Source organism: Acinonyx jubatus, chromosome A1, assembly GCF_027475565.1.
Source record: "Acinonyx jubatus isolate Ajub_Pintada_27869175 chromosome A1, VMU_Ajub_asm_v1.0, whole genome shotgun sequence".
Classification (NCBI taxonomy): domain Eukaryota; kingdom Metazoa; phylum Chordata; class Mammalia; order Carnivora; family Felidae; genus Acinonyx; species Acinonyx jubatus.
In genome coordinates this window covers 197,357,522-197,376,053 of record NC_069380.1, presented here as the reverse complement: position 1 = coordinate 197,376,053, position 18,532 = coordinate 197,357,522, and the positions used below count along the sequence as shown (strand labels likewise).

The following is an 18,532-nucleotide window of genomic DNA, read 5'->3' as shown; positions in this document are numbered from 1 at the left end:
TGTGACCTGATAATGAGAAACATGACCTGATACTGGGAAACAGAGAAATAAAATGAGAAACAGAGATAACTGAAACAAGGTGGACCATTTTGAGCATCAAGTGACCAGGAAAATGCAGAAAAGTGACCAACAGACAGAATATTCAAATGTATAGAAAGGAAGGAAAATGTTTTAGAGTTATGACTTTCAAGATTTATATGACAGTGACCCATGATAATAAATACACTTTTCCTTGTGACTAAAGGGGAGCAAAATAGGCCATCCCAAAATATGTTGCTTTGGCATGTAGATTATTTTGAGCTGAAGGCAATCAAGTTCCAGCCCATTCAGGAAGAACTTTTACCTCTCCCTTAACAACCTAAAAGAATTCACATAGGTGGCCTGGTCCAGAATAAAAGGTATAACCAGAGAGAACTTTTTAAAGACCTATCTGCATAGCAGGGCAAACTTCTACTTACCAAACATCTGTTCTTCTTATATACTGTGAACTATGCTCCTCCCTTTGAAGCCCCAGGCCCCTACCCCATTCCGTAGGTCAGGATGGCATCATATAAGTCTCCACCACCTCCACTTGCCCTTCAGTCTCATAGTTTGGGGGTTCCCATATGAAATTAAATTTTCCTCTAAAAATTAAATTGACTAATTTTTTAGCTCAATTTAATTATTAAACCAGCCACGGAATCTAGAAGAGAAGAAGGGAAAATTTTTCCACTTCTGCATGACCCAGTGCACATACATGTATACATAATAAAAATAAAACCTTTAACAGAATAACCCTTATTATATGCAAAGCACTCTGATAGGTTCTCGTTTTCATTTTCTCTTCTCTTTTAATTAAAAAAATGCTGGTGGTGACTCACCCAGCTGATTTCATGACTGGATCACGACTAGTAAGTAGGAGATTTGGGTTAGATTTGATGAACAGCTACAGCCCATGAGGACTTCATTTCTCTTCCTTTCTGCCCTGGCTGCTTTTCCCCTGTGCCTTTAGAAACAGAACTCTTGAATTACTTATCTGTCTGAAGTCACAGCTGCTTCTGAAGAACTTGGCTGTCCTGCATTCTGTGCACAAGTCAGTTTTAAGTGGCTTTGGTCTCACAGCAGCTCCCAGTGGCATTTACTAATAGGCCAGACCATAAGCTTCGCTGGCCTTAAGGAAGGAAATATACAAAGTTTTCCAAGTCATTGTGCACTTTTAATTTTTAATAATTGTAATAAGTTTTAAGATGTGATATAAACAATCTGTAAAGACCATTTAAATGAAAAATTACTTAGTTACATTAATAGTTAAGTACAATACTGTCTCATTTTTAAACTCATCTTAAGTAAGCAAGTATAACCTGGTAGGACTTCTATAAATGAAGTCTACCTACATCAGCTACTGGGGGAAGAAGGGCCCAATTTACCTTAAATGACATTTTTGTGTTGCTTCTAAACCAACCATACCATGAATTAAAGGTTACATGTTGGAATGCCCAGACACTTTAAGAAGTCTGTATATTTAAAAGCAAAATTATCTGGGGGGCATCTGTGTGGGTCAGTCAGTTAAGCCTCTGACTCTTGATTTCAATTCAGGTCATGATCTCACATTCATGAGATTGAACCTGCATTGGGTTCTGCACTAGGCGTGGAGCCTGCTTAAGATTCTCTCTCCCTCTACCCATCCCCCACTCACATGCACAGGCTCGTGCTGTCTCTCTTTCTCTCTCAAAACAAATAAATAAATAAATGAAACTAAATACATAAAGTGAATTTTTTAAAAAATGTCCTCAGATTAAAATGTCTACCACATCTTTACCGATACACTTTCAGGGCTAATCAAACGCAGTGTTTTGACTGATTTTCTTCATAACTGGGATCAGAAAGGATTTCATTTCCTTGTTACTTGGGAAGTGTCCATTTCCTATCAACATTTATCTTGAGATGGTAAAGAGCAGCAATTATGAAATTCCTCCTTGCCAACGACAGTGCCACCTAGTGAAGAGAACAGGTCACCAAATTGCCCAATGAACTCAGAAAGGTTCCATGTCTTCCTTTCCCAGCACGTGGGAGAAATGCTAAAATGCCTAACCTGCACAGTGGGAGAGTGGTTATGTCAGTACTTATGAACAGTTCGGGGAGGAGTTGACAGCAAGAAGTTCAGGGATGCTCAAGGGGCTATTTCCATGATGATGATTCAGCAGGAGGATTGTCACAAAACTCCCTTCTCTCTATTCTCAGCTATAAGCAGAACAGCAGCAGGAGAAGGTACTGGAAGCATGCAGGTATTCACTGCTGTGCTCTTGCAATGGTCTTGCACAGATAAATAAGAAGGCACCATAAAGTACTGTGGACTTAAAATAAATAAATAAATATTTATTTAAAATAAATAAATCAGATTTAAAATAAAGTTAAAGTGCACCTCTGTCATTTAAATTAGGGGATAATTCATATGTGAGATTAAAATGATGTATTGGAATTCTTGATTGATATCCCCATTTAACCTAGTCCTATAAAAAAGCAATCACTGATGTATTTGTTAACAAATTTATGCCAGGAAATAACTAGTAAATAAGTTTGATTTCACAAATTTAATTATTCTCATGCCTCAATGAGAAGGCAGACTGACTTTCTTAAAATTATGCACTATTTTTAACTTATTTTCAAAGCCAAATAAATCAGTAACTCCCCACTGAAAGCAAATGAATCAACATTCCCTCGATCCCCTTAGGAGGTTGTGGCTTTGGGTCGGTAAATATTTTGAGAGTAGCATATTTTTCCATGGAATGCTCTGGACTATCTCTGTATTTCAGTAAAGAGCTTAAATACCTAATGCTTGCTCCTGAATCTTTTACATAGCATTAACAAGAAAGAAAGAAAGAAAGAAAGAAAGAAAGAAAGAAAGAAAGAAAGAAAGAAACAAAGAAAGAAAGAAAAAGGGCACAGATTCTTTAAAAAATATGTGATTGAATGGTATGTGGCCAAAAACCCATCAAAAAGTCCCCTTCGAATTTGTGAGTGATACCTACCACCAGAAATTAGAGAAAACACAATCCCAGAATGCCTACAGTCTTTATCACATAATGGAATTCCAAGAGGATCTGTACCTGGAAATGCAAGTGGACCTGGTAGAGTCAAGAGACTTCTTTAAATATGTGAATAAAGATTTTTTAGCCCTGTAACATATCAGGTAAGTTTAGGCTAATGTCTGAACAGGATTTCCACAATGTGAGAAGAAGAAGGAGGTTTTCAACTTCAGTACTTTTGAATTTAACCACATGGATCCAAAGTGCCATATCATCCACAAGCATGCTAGAGTATAGGAAGAGAAGCATGAATGGACATTTCTCAACTTCTCCAGCAAGGGTGGGGAAGCCAATGGTCAAGAATCTAGCCACGGCCCTTCTGCTAACCTTCTCTGTCCTTTACCCAGCCCTACATAGGAATTTGGGGTTGAGAAATGTGTGGCTGAACATACCCAAAAGATGTTGGAAATTCTGGTTGGTAAAGAGCCCAGTCTGTAATTTGTTTCTGTCTTCTCCAAATCAAGTGTGCTAAAAGTCATTTATTTTTCTGTTATAGCTACAGCTGACCAGTCAGCAGCTTCATTTGAAATGGAAATGTCTCAGACTGGCTTCAGTGCTCATTATTCACAGGTATATTGACCACTTGGTAGAAAATGAAATATTTTTTTTAAGGTTTCTGCTCCCAAAAACAATGCCCAGGCATCACCATTATAAGTGCAACTAGCAGTTCATGGCTTGCCCAGTTATTCAGACTGTGATGATGTTTCTCATCGAAATAGGAAAATGGCATTTCACAAGCATATTAAGAAAACATGTTATATCCCACAGTTCACTATATCGTACTAATAATTGTGAATCAAACATTTTGAGGTCTGCCTTATGTAATTATACATCTGGCTAAATGAAATACTTAATTTAAAATGGTTGCTAATGATATGAATTGTATCTTTTTCTCAATCTCATTGTATTTAAAGATCTTATTAGAATACCATATTCAAGACCTAGGATTCTTGACACCCAGAATTAAACAGAAAGACAAGATTAGGAAATATATCATTTGTAGCTGGTGAAAAAAAAATGCATCTGAGTCCCTGCAAAGGAATATTGACATTTCAGTGGGCAATTGTACTGTATAACCGAGAGCAAGTTACTCTATCAGGTTACCATAGTATTACTGTGAGGATTCTAAGTTAATATATGTAAAGCACTTTGAATAGAATCTATCATATTGTTAATGCTGTGTTCTTGCTACTTTGTTAAATGTCATTTGTTTTCTCTATTTGGATATAAGGACTGGGTCATGCTTGGAGCAGTAGGAGCCTATGATTGGAATGGAACAGTCGTCATGCAGAAGGCTAATCGAATCATAATCCCTCAAAACACAACCTTTAATGTTGAGTCTACCAAAAAGAATGAACCTCTTGCTTCTTATTTAGGTAAAGTTTAGATGTAATTGACAGAAAATTATTGTGGTTTATTTTTGGTTTTGTTTTTATTTTTAGCATTATTTGCTTATATTTACATAGGTTTACTTATAACCATGTGAAGACTGATAACTTCCAAGAGCTAGACATTTTGTAGGAGCCCTGAAAGTTCCCAAGCAGCCTTAATTTCTGAGCAATCTTAGAATAATAGAACATGGAGATCACACTTTCTCAGAAGGGCTCCCTAGTGCAGGAATGATTTAGGCTGATATGTACACTTTTTGAAGTCTCCCTGTGTCTGGTATTCTCATTAACTTCAAGAAGAGCTTTGCACCTGGTGGACAGGAAATGATGGTAAAAAGAGAAACCTTGACACAGCTAATATCCTGCAGATCAGACTCCCATATTTTCTAAAACATCCTATATCATTTCTTTCTACGAGTCCTAATTTTGGAAAATAAAATTTTAATTTGTCTTGTCATATAGCTTCTTCTTTAATAGTTCTATTCACAACCAGACAAATATTGAACTTAAGCCCAGTGACGTAATGTCATCTTATTTTTCAAAGACTTTTCTGGAATGAGGAGGTATGTGTCTGTTACCACCTTATTCTCCATCTGTACTGAGCTGCCTAGGGGATACCAGGGAAGTGTTCTATCACTAAATGATCTCAGTAAACAATTAGGGCCTAGGATGAAAAGAACCCTCAGAATATGGTTTCCCAACACTTTACTCACTCAACAAATGTTTGAGGGACACCTGTTTTGCCCCAGGTATTTTCTTGGTGCTGGAGGTACAGCGGTTAAGGAAACAAATACTTTTCAGTGTTCATATTTTAGTATGTTAGCATTCCTCTCTGGGATCTTTCTGTCCTGGAGGCAAGTCTTTTTCTCTCTATCCAGCTTCTTTCTATTTTATGAGGAAGGTAGGAGGTCTTTACTGGTAGGTCCATACATTTCCTTATTCAAAGACACATCTTAAAACTGTAGAGGCAGGTAGGACTTAAAAATGAAAGGCCTGAGGGATTTAGATAATTAAAACTACAGTGGTAAGCAGTACATACAATGTGAGTGTTAAACCCCTTAACACATGCTGAACTGCATTCATGAAAGTCTAGTTTATTTCTCATAAAATTCCTATTACATTCTGTCCTGGTCAGAGAGCAGCTAGAGCATTCCATTGTTCTAAACATCACACATTACAAAAGAAAATTCTAAACTAGGATGTGCCAATAAAAGATTATCTAAAGGATACTGATCTAGAAAAAATTCCTTTCTTTCCTTCCCCAATGTCTGCAAAATTTGAAGAAATTGATGGTTAGGAAACAAAATATACACTGCATATCTCTTAAATATTTGGAGGATTGTGCTGTAACACAAAGAGGGTGGGCCTAAAATTCATATGCATTAGAAGAAATCTTAGCATATGGTTAATATCCAATTTTCCAAATTAAGATATTAAGGAATTGAAAAATGATGTCACAGCTACCTATGACATACCTGAAACTAGAATCTAGGTATCTTGATTCTTATTCCAGTGTTCATTTCAAAATTAACAACATTTAAAAAACTAAAGATACAGCATGAAGTCCACAAATCTTAAGTTCACACATTTTAATAATACTGTAGTATTTTTTTATATTCTGACTTCTTGTTATGTGATGACATTCCTTAAAACCAAGTAGTCTTAGGAACCCTAAATCCATTATCCCCCAAAAGCTTGGATTCATGGTGCTTAAAGCAGACTTGGAGAATTCAAGACTTAAAGATATCACTGGAGCAAGACAAAATTAAGACAACCTTCATTCCTGACCACAGTATTTATAACATATGATTCCTTTCTTCCCAAAAAAGGAAATTTGGGGGTACTTTGTCTACAATGTACTAAGATGAGGTTTTTATATTTTAGAATTCATTTCATTAGATTAATCACAAGTTAGCACATAAGATATTTTGCCAACATAACATTTAAGATATATAAAATTTATTTTAAAATAGAAAAGCACCCAGAAAGGGGATAGGGGAGAAAAATAGCTTTGTACCCCAAATATTAATCTAAATCTGAAATGAGAATTTCAAAATGTCTGCCTGTGTGGATTACAAATTAGGAAGTGTTTGAAGGTGCCTGGGTGGCTCAGTAACTTAAGAGTCAGATTCTTGATTTCATCTCAGTTCATGATCTCAGGATTTGTTAGATCAAGCCCCAAGTCAGGCTCTTTGCAGACAGCACACCCATAGTCTGCTTGGGATTCTCTCACCCTCTTTCTCTACCCCTCACCCGCTCACACACTCTCTCTCTCCCTCTCCAAAACTAAATAAGTAAACATTTTTTTTTTAAGAAAAATAAAAAGAGCTTGAATGTGTTAGTCTGAAATCTATGTGGATTGTAAGTCATTAGGCAATGGAAAATCTTATGGAGAAAACAAAAAAAAATCTCATACTAATCAATAATGACCAGAAAGAAGTAGGAACAGAAGTTGTCGAACCTCTCAGGATATAGTCAGTCATCCAGGAACTGCTTTAGGCCAGTATGCACTTAGCAAGTGTTTTTGATGGTGAGAATACAGTCGAAGTTCCCTGCCTCCTCCACCTACAGTCTTCCCACTTCTAATCATGCCAGACAAATTAAAAAAAAAATGTAAAGATGTGAGGCAAACAAACACATGACATCAAAGCAGAGCATACCTGTTTCCCATTACCTCACTAGGTCCTAGCACCTTTCCCAGGAAGTGAATTGTGAAAGCTGACAGGACTTATTCTTTATAAATCCATGCAGCAGGCTATGCCATGCATTTTCCTTTTTCTTCAATTCTTTTTTTCTTTCAGAAGACAACATTAAACTTAGATGTGTATAATTATTTTCCTTTCATGAAAACTAGACTTTATTTACATGGCCTCCTTTTTTTCTCCCTCTTTATTGTCTTTGGATTCCTAAGCTTCCACCCAGTAACTACCTGACCAGTAGGTACTGTCTCTGGGAAGATTTCAGCTAATAGTTTTAGTTATCAAGTTATCAAAACTAACTAAATTATCACACAACTCCAAACCTCAAACATAATTTTTAATTTTTTTAAAGGTTCTTTTATCAGTTTGCATTCATAGCTCTGTAAGGTAAAAAAACAAAAACAAAGTGTACTAACTCCCTTAGGCCAATCCTTGCTTAATATTTCTTAGTAGAATGACATGAAATAAAACAGCCCTTGCTTTGCACATTCTTCTTTTTTATTTTATTTATATATAAACATGACCTTAAAGTTTTTATTTTTTAAGCAATATTGTGATTAGTAACAGAAGAATTATGACACATTAATTGTTTGAAAAAGAACAGTCTACAATTTATTATGTATAATTTTTTTAGAAGCTAAAAGAAAGATGAAGAAATGAGAATGGGAGAAAATATGCCTGAAGGAAAATATGCCTGAGGAATTGTGTTCCTTTTGCACTTGTAAGATTAAACATATTTTAGTACAAAAACCTGTTCCTCCTCAAAAGTTCTGTAAGAACTTCCTGCCTTGCAGGAAAACACTTGGAAAATAAATTGTCAATGTAATCTTTTTTCTTAGTAAGAAATGCGGTTCTGTGGCCTTTGGAAAAATAATCTGCCCTCTGATCCACTGATGGACAGATCTGGTTATAAGAACACTTCTTCCTTCTGTAAAGTTGAAATCAGCACAGGAGAATTGTTATTCACTGATTTAGCACTGTTCCCTACAAGCACAAGGGATAAATCTAATTCTTCACTCAAAAATTAACAATAGTCTGCCTTCAAGACACAAAAAATGTAATGGGCAAGAAAACCCAATTAAAAAAGAGGAATGTCGAAGCTCACTTTTTAAATTTAAATTCCAGTTAGCTAACAGTGTAATTTTAGTTTCAGGTGTACAATATAGTGATTCCACACTTCCCTACAGCACCTGGTCCTCATCACAACAACTGCCGTCCTTAATCCCCATCACCTGTGTAACCCACCCACCCTACACCTCTTTGTAATCAAACAAATACAAATTAAAATCACAGTGAAGTATTATTGTTAGATTATGCTTAATATCTATTAGAACATCCACAAATTTGAATAATAGTAATGATACCCAATGTTTGGGAGAGTTTGATGAAACTAGTCTGTCCTTTGGCTGTGCATGGAATAAATTAGTACAAATGTTCTGGAAACAATTTGCCAGACACTGAAAGAACTGAAAATTTGATCCAGTAATCTATTCCTTGAAATTTATCATCAAAGAAAATCCAAAAGAAGTAAAAATGTTAGGTGTTCAAGGATGTCTTTGCAGGCTTAAGTATAATATCAGAAAATTAAAAACCACCTAAAAATTCTACTACTCTATTGGGGAATGGTCCTGCGGTAGAAACGCAATGCCTTTATGCCTTAACTAGGAGTGATAAACTTCAGTTACTTCACATTACTGCTTAAAAATCTACAGCAATAATGCAGAAAAGGCTTACATTTGCTATGATTCCCCTATATAAAATGTTTAATTTCTGTAGCACAGACATATCTGTCCAGATGAAGCACAATTGATTTATTACAAAGTGGTGAATTGAGTTTATGAAGGTTTTTTTTTTTATTTTCTTCTTCTGTCACGATTGTTATATCATTTGTGCCTTTAAACAATGAAAACCTGAGGTGGGGGGTGGACAAAGCAGTTGCTGTAGATAATCAGAGAGCATGCTAAAAGCTTCCACCAAGACAAACTTACCTGCCTTAAAAAAAATAAACATTTTTTAAAAAAAGAGAAGTCTGTAAAAATACACAAATGATCCTCCCAGCCCTTTAAAGTGGATCTTAATTTATTCTGTGTAGACATTAAGGAGTCAGATGGTATATCTGGCATCTCTCTTTTGTTAGGTTACACAGTGAACTCCGCCACGGTTTCGGGAGATGTGCTCTACATTGCCGGACAGCCACGGTACAATCACACGGGCCAGGTTGTCATCTACAGGATGGAAGATGGAGACATCAGGATTCTCCAGACACTCAGTGGAGAGCAGGTAAGCTTGAAAAATTATTGTTCTAATCCATTTACACTCTATGTAAATTTAAATTACCCATCTATTGTCCTAAACTTCAAAAAGTCCTGTCATATTCAACATCAAACTTAAACAGGGCCCCGTGTTGGGTTCCTTGTAGGAATGTAAAATATCTGCATATTTGGCTTCCGGAACATTTCAGTTGCACGGAAATGGAGGTAAAACGTAGAGATGATGCTGTAGATACAAATGGATAGATATATACATACAGGAAAAAAGTTCTAAAACATTAAGAAGCATGAAAATGCCCGTGGCACAGACAGTACATCTTAAAGATGGAAAGATTGTTTTACTCTAGGATTGGTGCCAGAAGTCTTAATACCAGGTAACATTTGTGCTTGTCTAGAGGGAAAGGTAGACCATAGATAGGTAGAAAGAGCAGAAGAGCCAGTTAAAAAGATAATGTGGACCCTGATTGTTGAGGTTCTGAATGGCAAACTAAAGAATTTGGATTTTCTCCTGGAGGTAGTGGAAAGTGATAACATGTAAAATCAAAATCTTCTCGTTAGATGATATCAAATACCAAAAGTAGTTTAAGAAGTTATTCACACAATATGCAAACATAAATATGTGCAAATATTGTTAAACTAAAAGAAACATCTACGCTGTTGGTTATTATTGCACAGCAATCACTTGGGCTTCGCTAAGTATTCCAGCTTACTAGACGCCCCGGCCACCCTCCTGCCATCACCAACCACTCCAAAAGGCAGGGCAATGTGAGCCTGCCTCTCCTGCAGGCACGCTCATAGCTGCCCAGACTAGCAGAACCACTTCGGTGTGAGGAGACAGACATGTCAGGCAGGCGCAGAGCTACCCTCTCTTTATAGGAGCCAATATCTTTTATAACAACACCATAGATACAGCTTCCAGGGCTCCTGCTGAGGGCACGTAGTTGTGATAGTCACTGCATCCTGGGAAGCCCATCAGGTATTTATAGTTCCCCACAGCCTAAATGCGGCATCCCCGATCAGAGATTATTTTTACCACACTCAGGATTGCTTAATAATATAATTGAAATCCTTTCCCCATCAGATGTCTGGGGGAGCAGAGAGTAAACCAAAAGTCAGAATCTCATATCTAGATTCATATATATATATATATATATATATATATATATATATATTCATATATATATGTGTATATATATATATATTCATATATATATATGTGTATATATATATATATATATATATATGTCTTGTTAAAGGGTTTTATTAGCACTTTGCCCACATTTGTAATCAGAAAATGCATCAACAATAAAAACAAGGCTATTATTGTCGCTCAAGGATAAGGTGAGGAGAGCCTAAAATGATGTATCACCAATAAAAATGGAAAAGGAAGGACTAGAGTAGACACAAATGAGGAGGAACGGACAGGACTCTAAAATGACGCATCCTGTATGACATCGTACGTCTGATATTACTCTATTAATGGTTTACGAGACAGGAAGTGAAGAATTGCTTGTGAAAGTCACAAATGATTTGTATTATGAATGGTTTAAGTTTCAAGCCTGGGAATCTGGGAGAAAGGTGGCACCATGATTAGAATGTCAGCAACTCAAGTGGTTTAGGTATGTTTTTAATGGTATTTGGTTTTACATGTTTCCTGTAACAGTGAGCACAAATTCAAATGATTATGGGTGCCAGGAAGGTAAAGTAAATAAATAAAGCTATTGCACAGAGGACAACAGGAAATGGTGGGAACCATGGCCTGGACAGTTCCTGAGCCATCTAAACATTTAGTTCCCACTCAGCTCCAGACGGCTATCGCCCTGTGGGAATAAAGGCCCAAGGTTGCCAGATCTTACAGCATTTTATTGATGTTTGTAATTATTCAACTTAAAAAAAAAACCTTTTAAGCCCTTCACAACCTATGAGAAAAGGACATTTGAAAGTCAATGTCTAGCAGTCCTCTAAGTGTCTACCAATGTCTGGGAATGTAGCACTGGAGCCTCGAGAAGGAAGATAGAAAGAAATTTGCAATTTTCAGTAATGGAAGTGTTTGGAAGGATTGGCCATCTAGGATAAGAGATGGCAGGGTGAGTGGTGGGGGTGGGGGAGGAATGCAGGTCATAGCTTTTGGGAAGCCAAAATCTAGGGCATGGGAGGAGGAAAAGGAGCCAGCAAAGATGAAAACAAAGGGTGGCCTATGATACAGTGGCAGAATCAAGAGACCAAAATTAAAATCATAGAAGCCAAGACAGGAAGTTTCAGTAAGAGAATTATCAAGAGCATCAAATATTAAACCCAGGTCAATATTTGGGAAGGTTATTGCATTTAAATAATGAAGAGTAAGTCTCCTGCATTTCCCTAAAATACATCTGTATCTTTAAAAGATGGTCCCTCTGCAATCCTTTTATATTTCTCTATCTTCCACAAGTGCTAGGACAAGACTTAGCCATTTTGTCGAATAAACAACTTTCTAAATCTACAAGGTGAAATGCTACATCAGTGATCCAAGACAAATCAGTTCTTCATACTGTATATTATTCACATTTTCGTATTACTGTAAATAAATATATTGAAGCCATCCCAGAATGCCTTTTATTGTTTTTCTCATTTTATTTTCTTTAACAAAATCATGGTGGCATTACTGATCTTTTCTGCTTTTTGGAGAAGAAAGAGTGTTTAGGATGAAATCTAAAGGAAGCCATTTCTCTTACTCTCAAGCTGCAGAATCTATGACAGCTGCTTATCCTCAGGGATGGGTCTATTTATTAGCCTCCCACAAGAACCAATAAAGAGCTTCCAGGTAGAATCTGTTCCTGTATTTTATTTCTATTTCTATATATATCTGAATTTCAAATACTCTTCTAGATTGCTATAAGTAAAAGAAATGCAGCCTTTAGCTCTCTTGAGAATTTCTGATGTTCATCACACTATTTTGTTTTGTTTTGTACCTTAGATTGGTTCCTACTTTGGCAGTGTTTTAACCACACTTGACGTTGATAAAGATTCTAATACTGACATTCTTCTGGTTGGGGCTCCCATGTACATGGGAACAGAGAAAGAGGAACAAGGAAAAGTGTATGTGTATGCCCTGAATCAGGTAATGATCACTCTGCATTTGGTAGAAATTTGTGAATATCTCTTCCTTTTTTTCAATGTCAAATAAATAATGCAGTTCTAATTTTGTACTCACTTTGGAAAAAGGAGCAAAGAATCTTTCAGGCCCCTTTACTGTCACCAACTCCTCCATTTCTAAATGAATATTTTACAGTTCTAATAAAGTAGTTCAAACCATTGGATGCTTTCTGCTTGGAAATGTGAACTATCCTTTTTTAGCAGAATATATAGAGATATATATAAATCTCACTAAACTGCTAAATAAACTCACAGGGCAACCATTCAAGGCTCTGGCCTGGAGGTGTTGGGAACATTAGCAGTTAAAACTGCATTAGCTGTCCAAAAAAGCTGGGGAAGCAGAGAGACTGTGGAGTAGTGAATTTTAAGGCAGTGACATCAGACAGTTACAGTAAACTACTTTGGTCTTTGGAATACTTCATTGGGCTGGAGTGAGGTTTTGTTTTCCACTCCTGACTTTCGACATCATTTGTAGATGAAATAATTCTTGATGTCTTTGTTAGAAGGGTTTTTGCTTTTTACAGCAAAGTCAGTACTTATCTCTTTAGCTTTTTAAATTCTTAGAGTCTCTCCATATTAATTATTTTAATTCATAAATTGTATACCTTTCTTCCTATCATTTTGTTTGCTTCCTCCCATAAATTTCTTTGGTCCTTGCTGTTTTTCCTTGTTTTCCTAGAAAGTGTGTTCCTGTCCATCATTACTAGTACTTTCTGACCTTTACTGAGTTTGGGGGGGGGGGGGCGCACGGGGGTTGCCCTAGATAGCTTTGGGAAAAGCTTACTTTTTGAATAGAGTAAATTTTCTCTTTACCCTGTGGAGGAGACTGTATAGAGACTTTTTAGAGAAGCAAATATTGGATGAAGAAAGGATAACAACCTGAACTGAGGGTTTAAAAATTCAGTTATTTGGTTTTAAAAGCATGCTGTGAGTTATATAGTCACTTGATTGCATTAAAAAGAGAATCCATTAAAATGCTCAATATGTCTTCTTCCCCACACTTCTACAATCTGTTCTTTAAAATCTTTAACTTTGCTCTCCGATAACCACAATTTTTAAGAAATTTTACAAACTTTACTGTTGATGTACAAATGGTTTTTAATAGCTCTGATTTAGTACGTACTTAAAAATTTCACTGTGCTGTCGTAACGATAGAAATTCATAAGTATCCTGTTTATCTTTCTTCCAGACAAGGTTTGAATATCAAATGAGCCTGGAACCCATTAAGCAGACTTGTTGTTCATCTCTGAAGCACAATTCATGCACTAAAGAAAACAAAAATGAGCCGTGTGGGGCTCGTTTTGGAACAGCTATTGCTGCTGTGAGAGACCTCAATCTTGATGGATTTGATGACATTGTGATAGGAGCTCCCCTGGAAGATGATCATGGGGGAGCCGTGTACATTTATCATGGGAGTGGAAAGACTATAAGGCAAGAGTATGCACAAGTAAGAAGTTCAACCTACTATTCCCGCCCTTAAACATTAAGCGGGTTCAATGCTAGGCTTGCTTCTTGTCTTGCTTCATGAGTTATTTTTTTTTTCTTCTGACTCTATTGGAAAACTAGATTTAATTCCTTTTTAAGTTTTCTTTATAGAAGCATTTTTTTGTATTTTATCCTCTTTTCTATTTTTTTCTGCTTTTTCTTTTGCCATGGCTCCATGATCTGAGCTTTCAAAATGGTAAAAAACAAAAGAACACTTTATGATGACACTATTTAACATTTGCAATGTGCCTGATCCTAAACAGAGGTTACCACTTTCTTTTTATTTATTTTTTAAAAGCTTATTTATTTATTTTGAGAGAGAGAGAGAGAGAGAGAGAGCAAGCAGGTGAGGGGCAGAGAGCGAGGGAGAGAGAGGGAATCCAAAGCAGACTCTGTGCTGTCAACATGGTGCCCAACACGAGGCTTAAACCCATGAACCGTGAGATCATGACCCGAGCCAAAATCAAGAGTTGGATGCCCAACCGACTGAGCCACTGAGGCACCCCAGAGGATACCACTTTCTAAATAAAAGAACAATAATGATATAATTTAGCCAATAAAGAAGATGAGATTATTGTATTTATATTCAGTATCCATGCTGTTGTAATGAAATTGCATTACATTTATATTTATGAATTAAATTAGTATATTTTCATCAAATGAATTTGTGTTCCTGAAGGTTTATAATTTCCTCACAAGCAATCCCTCCTGGAAAAAAAATCTGAATAACTAAGCTTAACCTACAAGGGATTTTCTGTTGTTCTTGTTTAAATTTATTGTCAGTTAATGATTCTAATCCATAAATGTAATTTTTTCCTACATGAGCAAAATACAAATTTACAGAAGAGTTCAAAGGAATTCTTCTAATGTAATTGTCTGATTTTTAAGTAACCATGGTAGTTAGGCATTGAACTACTTATATAACATGAAAAGAAAATTGGGACATCAATTATTTCTTTTTATATTTGACTGTTCTCTCCATACTGTAGTCAAGAGAATTCTCAAAATCCATTCATGTATTGTGAAGTTGTACTTAATTTTTCATAAAGCCATAATGACATTAATGAAACAATAAAGTAAAGGGCATGTTTCAGTAACAACACTTCCATCCATTCAGTAAATTATTTGTTTCTTTCAAAGCAAATATTTCATGGTATTACTTAACTGAAAACAGACAATATTAACCACGGGAATGTGACGCAATTAGGAATTGCAGGAAGGAGTTTCTTTCTTGTGTCCTACCACTTTATTCCTTCACTACTAATCCTGAAAATTCAGTGGAATGGCATTTGCAGTAGAAACAAGAGGATATTTAAATCACTAATAATAGGAATAGACTGTCATAAGAAATTTATTTTGTAAAATGGTGGCTAACTCAAGATGCAGCTTTAAATAACCACAAGAAAGAATATTAGAGTTGATTTTGCTTAATTATTGGAAAAACGCTTTCCCAAGGATAGGTGAGGATGTGCTCACCTGTTTCCATGGTAACCAGAGGTGCTGCTTGTGTGGGGAATAATCCAGAATCAAACTGAATGAACTCCTCCAGAACCAATGAGGCTGATATCTCCTGATTTGTTTCCTGAAAACATAAGGAAATATTTCCCAATGAGCCACAAATATTTAAGCATGAAAAATGTTTCTATTGGTTTGCCTTGTTTGGCTTCTGAATTTATGGTTTTTAAGTGAAAAACAAGAGGATAAGAAGACCCCAAGTTTAGGGAGGGTCTGTCAGTCCTTTCTTCTTGCTATCAGTTCTATGAAAATATTATCAGCTTAGGGGCCCCTGGATGGCTGAGCGTCCAACTCTCCATTTTAGCTCAGGTCATGATCCCAGGGTTGTGGGATTAAGCTCCGCGTCAGGCTCTTCCCTAAGTGTGTGGCCTGCTCAGGAATCTCCTCTGTCTCTCTCTCTCTCACTCTCCCTCTCTCTAAAATTAAAAATATATATGTTATCAGCTTGAGTCAAAGCTAAACCAGGAAGTACAACTTTTAAACACACTATGTATGGGTGTACACAGTGTGCACAAATCAATGTTCAAGAACTCCATATTCATTTGTGCCTATCGATTTTATAGTGCCCTTGACCTTTAACAAAGAATATCATATATTGGAAAATGTATCTGATGGAATGTGCTATTTATACCCAGCCCCCCAATTCATTGACCCCTAAACTGACCCCTAGGACAAACTTCTACTCCCCCTCTTGCTTGTATGATGTGTTTTCAAGGTTCCAGTGTCTTCAAATAACTCTGTTTTATGGGACTGAGTGGAAACTAGAAAGGAAGAGCCAGTTACTCACTAATGTTTTCTTTGAGCATTAGACAAGATGACGTTATATAATTTTTTTCTCTCTGGTGTCAGTGACCCTGAAATTATTTTGTCTGTACTATAAAAAGAATAACTTTTGGTAACATCTGAGTAATTCATCTTGTCTCCACATGAGGGGCTTCTTGGGCAGTTTTCCAAAAGGTCTTTAAATTTAATATTATGTTAACCAATCCAAGTTCTCAGATGTATTTAAAACTGTTTTTGAATATACTCTTCTGCCATAAAACCTCTCTGTTGGTACTTTCACAGCGTATTGCATCAGGTGGAGATGGCAAGACACTGAAATTTTTTGGCCAGTCTATCCATGGAGAAATGGATCTAAATGGGGACGGTCTGACTGATGTGACTATTGGGGGCCTTGGTGGTGCTGCCCTCTTCTGGTATGTATTTTAATAACATCCTATTAGTGATAACATTTCACAAATAGTTCCAGAGCTCGGTATGACTAGAGCTCATTCATACCAAATATTTTCCTTTATGCTCTGTTACTTAGGTAAAAGTTATGTAGTTCAAGAAGCTGGAGAAGTCAATAAATCTTAAAAATAAAGAAACCATATTAAAGAAACAAGTAGAATCAACCCTTAATTTGGGGTATCTATTATGTGCTCAGCACTAAGGTAGGTATTCTGTTTTAGGGAGCAGCATAGGAGAGAAAGAGGGCCTCATAGAGAATTATATAAATAAGAAACCATCCCTAACTTTGAGTTGTTCACAGACTTTTATGGTAATTGATTCTTCATTCCTCATTTACGTAATACATGTAATTAGACAATTGTACGTCATTGTCTGTATATACATTGTTGGTCAAGCATAGAAGCATCTTCAATGATATCTCTACTCAGCCTTTAAAATGTCTGCATCCTCAATTAATTTCAGTTCATTCTAAAATTCTAGTCAATGGTCAGATATATATATTAATACCATTTTACTTATTAACTTATTTATTAATAAAATAATTTATTGGGTAATGTCATTAATAACCCCATTTTAACTAGTTAAAAAACACAATTTCAAAAAGGGTTCTTTTGGGAGGAAAAGTGACTAAAAAATCAAGGATAATCTTAAGATAAATTTCGTGTGATAATTTTTTAAATGTTTCAAACTTCATTAAGAAATATAATTAAAAGGGCACCTGGGTGGCTCAACTGGCTAAGCGTCTGACTCTTCATCTCAGCTCAGGTCATTATCTCCCAGTTTGTGAGTTTGAGCCCCACATCAGGCTCTGCACTGATGGCATGGAGCCTGCTTGGGATTCTGTCTCTCCTCTCTGCCCCTCTCCCCTGCTTGTGGCACTCTCTCTGTCTCTCTCTCTCTCTCTCAAAATAAATAAACTTTAAAAAAAAAAGAAATTAAAAATACATACAATGGAAATATTTAATATAAAAAATATATTTATATTTATGCCATGTGCTTTGATGGCAAGTCCATATATTGATTCTTCCAAATCAATCATTAGTTTAAAGTAATTTAGATGGAAACAAATATCAATGGTCTTTTCCCCAAAAATATTATCTGGAAAAGTAGTGAAGATAGAGACCTGAAACTAGATGACTTTGTCATAATTTAAGATAACTAATTGCAACTATATTACAATTTATAACATTGTAATAGCATTGTATGGTGACAGGTGGCAATTGTACTTATTGTAGTGAGCATAAGGTGATGAATATAATTGTTGAATCACTATGGTACACATTTGAAACTAATATAAAATTATATGTCAACTATAGTTCACCTTAAAAAACTCAAGGAAAAGAAACATTTTAAAAAGAGATACTGTTTAAGAACTAATGGCCAAATACAAATTGCATATTAAACTGTACGCAGATAACAACTATTATGTTAAGAAATGTTTTAACTGTACAGTGCGGGGGTGGGGTGTGAGAGGGAGAAAGAAAACTGTAAGGTGATGCCTAGGAAAGGAGAATGCCAGGCAGCAAGTAGCTGTGACTTTGGGGATGACAGACCCAAAACGAGCTGAAATCACCAGTGTCAGCAACAAAGGGTATATTTACTTTTTGTATGAACTGGTAATCATGAATTAATTTATTATGATAACCTTAACTCAAACATATTTATTGTATTCACTCTCATATTAAATATATATATCTATTTTTATGTATATGCAATATGAATATATATGCAATATGCACATATATTTG

The 18,532-nt window shown here is 35.9% G+C and overlaps 1 protein-coding gene across 3 annotated transcripts in view; it reads left to right on the top strand.

Annotated features, from left to right (window-relative positions):
• ITGA1 (integrin subunit alpha 1) overlaps positions 1-18,532 on the top strand; it is a 162,055-nt gene that overhangs the window by 101,910 nt on the left and 41,613 nt on the right. For all 3 annotated transcript variants that reach the window (XM_015073711.3, XM_053200747.1, XM_053200755.1), the window contains 6 exons: positions 3,562-3,635; positions 4,297-4,441; positions 9,290-9,432; positions 12,376-12,519; positions 13,744-14,001; positions 16,620-16,750. In XM_015073711.3, coding sequence (XP_014929197.1) covers positions 3,562-3,635; positions 4,297-4,441; positions 9,290-9,432; positions 12,376-12,519; positions 13,744-14,001; positions 16,620-16,750 — 895 coding nt within the window. The remainder of the gene's footprint in view (positions 1-3,561; positions 3,636-4,296; positions 4,442-9,289; positions 9,433-12,375; positions 12,520-13,743; positions 14,002-16,619; positions 16,751-18,532) is intronic.